Genomic DNA, 9,795 nt, shown 5'->3' with positions numbered 1-9,795 from the left:
GTAAAATACTTGCAAAATACAAATCCAAATTAAAAAAATATTTCACGAAATCATCGAGAAATGCTTTGAGGATTAGTGTAAGGCCGTTGGGTGTGACGTCATCAGTGTAGCTTCGCATGATCGGTGGAAGTGGACTTCCGTACATTCTGGTATCTGTTTTGACTTTCAACAGTTTAGTACATTGAAAGGAAGCATTTAAAAGAAAAAAGAAGAGAGACATGCCAAATGCAACCATTAAACGGAATTGGTAAGTTTCCAAACGTTTTGTTGCGATAGATGTGGTGATTAAAAGGTTTTGCTCGGTTTTACTTTCGCTCTCTCTTCTCTCTCTCTCTCCGCCCCCTCTTTCATCTCTTTCTTCATTTTTCAACATTCTGCGCAGTGTGAAAGTCAGTTACAATAAAATAGTGTGAGTTAACTTATTGCCAAGTATGTGGAGCAGTAGCGCGTCGTTAACTCACCGAGGAGTACGTTTTTTTCTATTTCGTAACTAGTGTCTGGAAATTCCCCTCGTCATGATGGACACTGACTCTACAACTTTCAAAGTAAGTGTTTCTTTGGACGTTTCTTATTCCTAGTTTAGAAAACCCAAACTTATGTTTTATTTGTCAGTTCCCAGGATTACTGTATGCTTCTCGTCAAAATCCTCGCAACAATCCACTTCCTGCATCGATGGCTGTTTGTGAATCAGAAGTGCTTCTTGCTATTCATCAAATCGCAGAGTCTCTCGGCAACAATGAACGCTTGAAGGTTTTCTACTTATGTGAGACTTTGGACGCAGATAACTCAGCAGCCCGTATGAAGGAGACGCTAAAGTCCAAAGTCACGAGTTCTGCCACAGGACGACTGTTTTTGGTGGAGCTCATGCTGCATTTAAGAAGATATGACATCCTTAGGCAGGTTTTTGGATACAGCAAGGATGAGGTGGAGAGAACTTTAAGATCCAGAGAGGTTCTGCCCAGATTCAGGTAAAATACTATCATTTTCTCTTCACAGTTTTAAGCAATTCTTATAAAAAAATGTCCTCTTAATATAATCGCATTTGTCAAATATGTTCACGTCGTCCCGCACCTTCTCGCAGAGTACTGATGACTCATTTAAGCGACGACATAGAGACCAAGGATGTGGACAGTTTGAAGTTCCTGCTTGGTAACATACTACCACGTGAGAAAACGGTAACTGCCATGGTGAATTCCTGCTTTGGCTGGGACATTTATTGTTGCCACATCAAACACTCACTTTTCATTCTTAACATTTCCAACTCTTGCAGAACTTCCTGGACCTGATTATAGAACTAGAGCACCAAGATAAGATTTCTCCTGAAAGAGTGGACCTTCTGGAGGAATGTTTAAAACAAGTTGGCAGGGTTGACCTGGCCAAAAAACTGGCGGTGTACAAGATGTCATGTGAGTGGTGCAGTAAATTCCTCAAAGTTCTTAAACCAATAATGCTTGTGACATTTTGCATGTATGAAGTACATTTCCAATTTAAGTGTCATACAGTATACACTGATGAAATGCACAGATTGGAGTGATCATTTTAGAGTTTAAAAAAATGTAGCGGGGGCGTCACTCGTAAAAAAAAAAAACATACAATAAATCTCACATGCTCTGTTGGGAAAATTGTTACTAAATTAGTAATAGTTGTACTGGTACTAGTAACCGGCCCCCTCTCACTGTGTCATTGATCTTCTTTACATCTGATTTCAGTAAACTTACCAGTTCCTGAACAAGTGGTGCACCATCCCTGTCAGGTAAGAGTCATACGAATACAATTTATGGACAAAAGTATCGGGACACCTGGAAAACTATTCCCACCAAATTTGGAAGTCTTTTCAAGGTGACAAATTGATACTCAGAAAAAGTGTGATATGTTCATCAGTTGATCGGGAGGTGTGTCCCGTGGCTTTTGTCCTCTTTCTAGTGCTGTGTTTTAACTAATGGTGAATTTCAAACATGGCTCTGCTTGCTTTTGTGAACCAGAGTTCAGTAGATCGGTATACATGTACCAGTAATACCAGAGGAGTGTGCCTCATCATAGACTGCGTCGGTAACGATGGAGGTGAGACAACAAGCACCCACAATCAGACTTTCCATGTACTGTACATTTAGGAAAACTATGTGCTGTGTACAATTTAAAGCTCGGCACTGCAGTATAATTCAATGTAGCTGCAATTCCCCAGTCCACCACGAGATGTGCTATTTCCCTTTCTTCTCTCATTCCCTTTAACTGGAATTCATTCCATGGCCATGCTCGTAAAATAATCAAATAGTAAATCAATTTGTTCTCTAAATTGTCCATAGATGAGTGATTTGTTGATACATAACTTTTTGCCTTCCTCAGAGATGCTGAAGCACAGGTTTCAGTCGCTCCACTTCAACGTGACCCTGCACAAATGGCTCAACCTGGTCGAGACCGTTTCAGCACTTCAGGGGGTTTTCCGAGGAAGTCAGGACTACAGAGGAGACAGCTTTGTTTGCTGCATCATCAGCCGCGGTACCGAAACTCACCTCCTGGCCACGGACACGCAATTCGAAGGGCTCCGTTTCAAAGACGTCCGCCGTCTTTTCACCGGGAATGTGTGTGCGGCACTGGTCGGCAAGCCAAAACTGTTCTTCATCCAGAGCTACAGTGTAGCGGCCGTTGAAACCAATGCCGGAGAGAACCACAATTTACAACCCTCTACCAGAGAGAACCACGATGATGAAAACTGGGAGACGGATGCTGGTGGTGGAGCGATGGCTTCAGATAGTACGCCGGTAACTGCCGATGTGCTCTGGAGTCACTCCTGGACTTCAGAACAACAACTACAAGGTCAACATCGCTCAGTTTACCTCCGGGCTTTGACTGACTCCTTAGGCAGGAACCAAGAAAGGTATGGAGACATCCCTGATAGTAGCCATTTATTTTCTGTTGTGTTTATTTTATAGTGCTGAATAAAATGTTTTATGTGTTCTTGTGACAGGCCCAGACATGTGCTTGATCTCCACAAGGATGTGAATAAAGCCATCTTTGAGCATAACAAGAGGCATCCTGATCAGGAATACCACATAGACCTGAAAACCACTTTGAGAAAAGATCTTTATTTGTAGACTTATGTTACAATTACTGCATCATTTCATCATCACCAGGAATGTCTTAGGACTACAATCCGATTCCATTGTATATGTAAGAAGCGGGCACACACACTTCTTGTCACACTGCATAAAGGTTTTTCAAAATTCATTCCACTACAATGGCTAAATACTGACACCTGCTGGTAACATCGAAAGCCAGTTCTGTTTTATTTTGTTTCATGTTCTGTGTATCTTTCCCATGTTTCACAGCTTGCACTTGAACTAATATGTTTTATTTCACAGACACTTTGATACCTAGATGAGCCTACATCACAGTTATTACAATGAGTTTTATTTGTTCAGTATGCCACTTTTCTTGCCACATACTCAGTGCAGCTAAAATCATTTGAAGGCTTTCCTTCTTGGCGTTTTCCATTGTATATGATTTTATATACCAGAACATGCCACGAGACGGCGCCAAATCCCCGTCAAGTAGGAATATGTATTTGTCTCGATGAAGTATATTGAAGTGATACATTAAAAAGGTATTGTTAAGATTTGTTTGTTTTGGGGTCATACTTTGTGGTATCTATTTATTGTTGCTTTAAACTATCATGACAGGTAATTCTGAACAATTTTAGCAGAGGGGTCTGCTCTGGAGAATTTATATACAGAAGCAATCAAACAGTGGGAATTGTACTTTAATTTATTACACAATATTAAACAGCCTTTTTCCATCTTGTATTCCACAAATACCCCATATGTTAATAAAAGAAAAAATAATATTAAAACTAACAAAAACCAAACAAAAATCAATCATCAAGCAGAATATTACTACTGTTGTGTGTGCTGTCAGTGTGTCTATCACAGTGGTTTCCCACAATATGAATATGAAACTGGTTTTTGTGTGTTGAGTTGAACCAATCCTGTACGATTATTGAAAGTCAGGCGGCAGATTAAGCAGGCGAAAGTTGACACTGGGGAGAATCAAAGTGTGACTTCTTGTGTGTTTTTCTAAATTTCCCTTTTGGGTGAATCTTTGGCCACACACTGAGCAGACAAAAGGTTTCTCCCCAGTGTGTGTTCTTATATGCCTTATTAAAGTTGTCTTTTGATTAAATGTTTTACCACAAACTGAGCAGGCAAAGGGTCTCTCCCCAGTGTGAGATCTTGTGTGTCTCATCAAACCGGTCTTCCATGTGAATATTTTCCCACAAAGTGAACATGCGAAATGTTTTTCTCCCGTGTGTGTTGTCATGTGCCTTCCCAGTTGCTCCTTATGAGCGAATCTTTCGTCGCAAACGGAGCACACAAAAGGTTTCTCACCAGTGTGTGTTCTTATGTGTCTTGTCATACCTGTCTTCCATGTGAATGTTTTACTGCAAATTGAGCAGGCAAAAGGTTTCTCTCCACTGTGTGTTCTCATGTGTCTTTTCAGCATTGACTTGTTGGGAAAGGTTTTGTCACACTGGGAACATGTCACATATTTGTTGTCAGAGGGACATGTCGTATCACCATTGGTGTGTTCATCAGTGTCAGAGGAGTGTGAGGTTATGGCCTCACTATCTGATAGTGGAGCTAAGAGGTTGTCTGCTTGTGACCCTTCTCCACATTGGTCTCCCTCACCTTCATTATCATCTTCACGCTTCACTGGCAACTTAGTGGTATTGGCATCCTCCGACTCTTGAATCGTCTCTCCCTCCTGACAGATCCCGCATTCCTCCTCTTCTTCTTTAATGGGACGGCACTCTTCTTTAATGTGAGGTGGCTCCAACTCCTCCTCCAGCACTCTGGAGCTCCATTTCTGCAGCTGAGGATGAGGATCTCCTTTGACATTTGCAGGACATCATAAAGACAAACACACAATGTTGGGAAAAGTCAATCCTTGCTCGGACAAGTCATGTTATGATGGAAGCAGTAGCACGCGGACCGTAACCTATGGTCGAAAAGTGGAAAGTAAGATGAGTTAAAGATGGACAAAGTTCAGAAAATGACAAATGAAAGGAGAGAACATTTCGAACAAAAATAAATACAATTGTAATATTAAAGTGCAGATTTAATGTCTACTTTTGAGTAACGACTTTACCAAGATGTTAAGTCTTGTTCAAAATTACATTTTTGTGAATAAATGTTTGAGTGTCATTCACTCACTAATACTCCGTAGTCTCTATTTCTTTCATAGAATAATCATAATGCATTTAGGCCTCATAAAACTGAACTGTATGAAGTGTTACACATATATTAGGAATGATGCTAACAATAGATTAGTGAAAGTGAAATAAGAACAAACCTGTTCCGTGTGCTAAAACTTGAGGCTTCTTGAAAAGAGCATCCGGTCGTTGATTTGCTTCACAAAGTTCTTCCTCGTAATCTTCTTTCACACCTTTTGCACACATTTTAAGTGCCGATATTTCTTACGTGAAGCTGCAAATGTGTACCGACAACAAGTTCAATTTTCTCTTGTTTACTTCCGGGAGACAAACGGAAAGTAATTTTATAATTTAGCGGATTACTGCCACCTGTAGGTGAGGAGGAGTGTTGAAAATCATAACCTGTAAATACAATAAAATATAACATTTCTAATATTTTCATAATTTAATTATAGCACATACAAATACTTTATTTAATAGAGAAATTAACAAATAGAAAAAATGAAAAAAGTAAAATGTTTTATTTTAGACGTGCTCTTAAAACACAATTTTTTCCATGGCTTTTGACTTAGAATGAGACTCGGCAATGTTGTCTCGAGATTTCCGTGCTGATCGACTTCAAATGTTTTAGTATAAAAAAGGGGGGGGACGAACAGAATTAGAAGATCGAACAACACCCAAGACTATCACTGTTTGAAGAGTTGCACGTTATTTTATTCAGGACAACATACACTTTTCCATTGTACCACAAAGACCCAAAGATCAACATTTAGAGATCATTTACAGCTACTCTTTTTAACAGCACAAATTTCTCATCAATTGTGCCTTTGAAAAATATTTTATCACACACACTAAGTATGGATGTGTTCAACTAATGCTGTATAGTCAATTTAAGTGCAGGCAAAAGCTGACGCTTTGGAGAACCTGCGTGTGTACTTGCATGAGTTACTAAATGTGCCTTCTGAGTGAACCTTTGACCACAAACTGAGCAGGCAAAAGGTCTCTCCCCAGTGTGTGTTCTTGTGTGTCTGATTAAACTCGACTTCCTTGAGAATGTTTTATCACAAACCGAGCAGGCAAAAGGTCTCTCACCAGTGTGTGCTCTTGTGTGCCTTCTAAAATCGACCTTCCACGTGAATATTTTGCCACAAACAGAACAAGCGAAAGGTTTCTCTCCAGTGTGTGTTATAGTGTGTCTTCCTAATTGTTCTTTATAAGTAAATCTTTCATCACAAACTGAGCAAGCAAAAGGTTTCTCCCCAGTATGCTTACTTGTGTGTGTTATTAAATTTGTCTTGCCAGTAAATCTTTTACCACAAAATGCACAGGCAAAAGGTTTCTCCCCAGTGTGAGTTCTCATGTGTCTTTTCAACGTTGATTTGGTGGCAAAGGTTTTGTCACATTGAGAACATTTGGAGCGTTTGGTGTCGGCGTGACTTTTGGTGTGTTTATCATCATCAGTGTCAGAGGAGCGTGATGTTATGTCGTCACTCTCTGATAGCGGAGCCAAGTGGTTGTTCGCTTGTGATCCTCCACGATGGTCTCCATCACCTTCTGTTGTAACGCGTTGACCTGAACTGCAGCCCGGAGTCTCTGATTCTCTGTTTTCCTCACTTCGACCACTGTCTTCGTCACCTTCGCTCTTCAAAGGGACAACGGTAATTAGCAACTTGGTGATATCCTCCTCCTCCTCTTCCTCTTTAATGTGGGATGGCTTCTCAGTCTCCTCTTGAATGTTTGCAGGCTCTGACTTCTCCTTTACGTGGGAAAACATTTTCTCCTGTTTCTCAGGACAGAGCGCTTCCATTTCAGAATTCATGCTGCAAACTGAACCCATCAAGGTTTTTTTCCTAGTGTGTGTTCTTTTGTGCCTTATTAAATCAGACTTCATAGTGAATCTTTTTCCACAAACTAAGCAGGCAAAAGGTTTCTCTCCAGTGTGTGTTTTTGAGTGTTGTATTAAATCTATCTTCATAGAGAAACTTTTACCACACACTGTGCAGGCAAAAGGTTTCTCCCCAGTATGTGTTCTTGTGTGCCTTATTAAATCTTTATTCCAAGTGTATCTTTTACCGCAAACTGAGCAGGCAAACGGTTTTGCTCCTGTGTGGGTTTTTCTGTGTCTCGTTAAATCGGAATTCATTGTGAAGCATTTACCGCAAACCGAGCAGGAAAAAGGTCTTTCCCCAGTGTGTGTTCTTATGTGTCTCAATAAACTTGTTTTTCGGGCAAATATTTGACCACAAACTGAGCAAGCAAAAGAATCCTCCACAGTGTGTGTTCTTTTTTGTGTTCCTAAATGTGTCACAGTGTGTGTTCTTGAGTGTCGTACCAAGTTTCCCTTTAAAGAGAATCTTTTACCACAAACTAAGCAGGTAAAGTTTTTCTCCACAGTGTGTATTTTTGTATGTTTTTCCAAATGTCCTTTCTGTTTGAAGGTTTTATCGCAAACTGAGCAGCCAAAAGGTTTCTCCGCAGTGTGTTCCCTCATGTGTTTTTTTAGATTTGACTTGTTGAAAAAGGTTTTGTTGCAATGAGAGCATCTGCATGGTTTCTTGTTAGTGGTGCATGTCAAATCACCTGGAGATTGTTCATCGTGATCAGTATCAGACCTTGAACTGTCACCATTAGGAGCAAAGAGGGCATCTGCTTTGGAGATTCCACCGTGGTCTCCATCTTCTTCATAATCATCTTCACTCTTCACATGGTCACCAGTCAGTGTCAATTTGGTGACAAGGTCCTCATCAATGTTCTCTTCCTCCAGACTGATGCTGTGTTCTTCCTCTTCCTCTTTAATGGGAAGACTCTGCTCTTCTTTAACGCAGGGGGGCTCTGGCTCCTCTTGCTCGACATTGGACTCTTGCTGCTCAGGATGAACATCTTTTCAGACACCAGCAGGAAACAAGATGACACATGATTTGAATTTGCAACCAGACCGTTTTTAAATAAAAACATGTGTGAATTGAGGTTTTGAAGAATTTTCTAAAGGAATGCATTATCTGACAGAGGTAAGGGGTGGGGCAATAATGTTGGCCAGGAACAAGAACAGCGCTGTAACTGGTCAATCATAGAAAACTGCTAAGCGGGAATCGAGCTGAAAGCTATGTTGATTACCATGCTGCAAATATTTTATATATATAAGATTGCAAATGGAGAAAAATCAAGATGACAGAGATTGAAACGTAAACAAACCTGGCCTGTGTGACACAGTTTGAGCTTCATTGAAAACAGCATCCACATGTCGCTTCTCGTCCTTTGTGCCATCAAGTTCTTCCTCGAAATCTTCCTTCACACTTTTTGCACACATTTTCACACAACCACAACGCTCGACACTCTTGATCTCAGATCTGTCGCGAAATTCCACGAGCAGCCACAAAGCACTACCAATAATGATTCAGTTTCTTGTACTAAACAAACATAGTAAAGAAATGTGAACATGAACGCGAGCTTGAAGACAGCGGCGGCTTCGTAGTTCTTTCCTTGTCTTCATTGAAGACATGCGGAAAAGGGAAATATTTACTTCCGGTAGACACTTACTGAAATCTAGAGTTATTGCCACCTGCAGGCGAGGATGTATAATTGCACGCTCTTTTCTTTTTTCATTCTAACTCCATCTTTTTGTGCTATTTAAGTAGTTGCATGTTGTGCAAAGAAAGACAAAAATCAATTCCATTTCACAGCTTTAATAATTACTGCCAAGAAGTGCACACCATCAATGGTCAACCTGGAGACAAGAAAGGCAACTAAATTTAGACCTTTGAACAAGTTGACAAATTTACTACAGCTCATCTTACCTGCTTAGACGGAGAGGAGCCTACCAAGGTTGCAAGGGGCGACACTTACGGCTGCGCTTACAGCAAGATGGTGAACAAGGGCAAGGACGATAGCCACGCTTGCAGTATGGAGGAGGACAAAAGTCAGGTAAAGGGCAAGGGCGTGGTTTACGGCAAGGAGGACAGATTGGGCAAATTGTTTCCACTTCAGGAAACAGCACTCCACTAGAACCAAGAACCGCACCATCCTGAGGGGAACTTGCACTGTGCTGCTGGATTTGAGGAGGAGCAAAAAACTGTGACTGAAGTTGACTATATTGCTGCGGATCCCAACTAGTCTCCTGGCTTCTAGGACGAGCATAACTTCTATGGTGAGGACCACCTCCTAAAAAGGATGTAAAGAGAGTTACAGCTGTTCTCGAGGCACACATATTAACAGGAACTTACCCATAGCGTGGTGTCCAAAGGCTATCAGCCAGAACACAAGCACCCTGGAGAAACAAAATGCCACTGAGCAAAATAACACCGTAGATATAATCAGTAAATGGGGTGGCGGAAAAATAACATTACCTCACACACAAGTCACTCGCCATTGGTGAATGTGTTTGCTGTCTGGGTCCTGCCTGCGTTGCGACTTGGGCTTGGGCTTGTTCTTGCGCCTGGCTGTTGCTGATGCTTTTAACACACGGGCTCAATTTAGGCACTGTCCTCTGCGCCAATCACAAGCTGCTTTTCATAATTGCACTCAGCAGGTGTGCAAGCGTGATGCCGTTCAAAATTAGGACAATTTGCTTTCTGAGCGTAGGAATTGAGAAA

The 9,795-nt window shown here is 41.0% G+C and overlaps 3 protein-coding genes and 1 long non-coding RNA gene across 7 annotated transcripts; 1 reads left to right on the top strand and 3 right to left on the bottom strand.

Moving 5' to 3' along the window:
- Window positions 1–84: 84 nt before the first annotated feature.
- LOC148394333 (CASP8 and FADD-like apoptosis regulator) lies at window positions 85–3,613 on the top strand. 2 transcript variants are annotated; one of them, XM_088382319.1, is made up of 9 exons: window positions 85–247; window positions 495–545; window positions 613–968; window positions 1,082–1,175; window positions 1,271–1,406; window positions 1,710–1,753; window positions 1,983–2,061; window positions 2,344–2,875; window positions 2,966–3,613. In XM_088382319.1, exons 2-9 carry the CDS (start codon window positions 516–518, stop codon window positions 3,090–3,092), a joined length of 1,398 nt encoding a protein of 465 aa, XP_088238445.1. In that variant the 5' UTR covers window positions 85–247; window positions 495–515; the 3' UTR covers window positions 3,093–3,613. The 2 variants fall into 2 exon arrangements, with proteins under 2 accessions (XP_088238445.1, XP_088238446.1); XM_088382320.1 differs by lacking the exon at window positions 85–247 and having other exon boundaries at window positions 272–545.
- A 133-nt stretch (window positions 3,614–3,746) lies between these two features.
- On the bottom strand, window positions 3,747–5,524 carry LOC148394332 (uncharacterized). The gene is made up of 2 exons (XM_088382325.1): window positions 5,347–5,524; window positions 3,747–4,883 (listed from the first exon to the last, which is right to left on the bottom strand). Exons 1-2 carry the CDS (start codon window positions 5,450–5,452, stop codon window positions 3,991–3,993), a joined length of 999 nt encoding a protein of 332 aa, XP_088238451.1. The 5' UTR covers window positions 5,453–5,524; the 3' UTR covers window positions 3,747–3,990.
- A 372-nt stretch (window positions 5,525–5,896) lies between these two features.
- On the bottom strand, window positions 5,897–8,734 carry LOC148394331 (uncharacterized). 3 transcript variants are annotated; one of them, XM_088382313.1, is made up of 3 exons: window positions 8,399–8,734; window positions 7,787–8,086; window positions 6,697–6,848 (listed from the first exon to the last, which is right to left on the bottom strand). In XM_088382313.1, the coding sequence occupies exons 1-3, from the start codon at window positions 8,511–8,513 to the stop codon at window positions 6,838–6,840; spliced, it is 426 nt and encodes a 141-aa protein (XP_088238439.1). In that variant the 5' UTR covers window positions 8,514–8,734; the 3' UTR covers window positions 6,697–6,837. The 3 variants fall into 3 exon arrangements, with proteins under 3 accessions (XP_088238435.1, XP_088238438.1, XP_088238439.1); XM_088382309.1 differs by having other exon boundaries at window positions 5,897–8,086; XM_088382312.1 differs by lacking the exon at window positions 8,399–8,734 and having other exon boundaries at window positions 5,897–6,848; window positions 7,787–8,046.
- A 139-nt stretch (window positions 8,735–8,873) lies between these two features.
- Window positions 8,874–9,699, bottom strand: LOC148394330 (uncharacterized). Its single transcript, XR_015859742.1, has 4 exons — window positions 9,550–9,699; window positions 9,427–9,470; window positions 9,001–9,364; window positions 8,874–8,930 (listed from the first exon to the last, which is right to left on the bottom strand). It is a non-coding gene; the product is annotated as an uncharacterized LOC148394330 (long non-coding RNA).
- Between the last annotated feature and the right edge of the window lie 96 nt (window positions 9,700–9,795).

This window comes from Syngnathus floridae, chromosome 8, assembly GCF_059516105.1.
Source record: "Syngnathus floridae isolate MCC-2025c chromosome 8, RoL_Sflo_1.0, whole genome shotgun sequence".
Taxonomy (NCBI): Eukaryota; Metazoa; Chordata; class Actinopteri; order Syngnathiformes; family Syngnathidae; genus Syngnathus; species Syngnathus floridae.
This window is presented reverse-complemented; position numbering and strand designations above follow the sequence as displayed.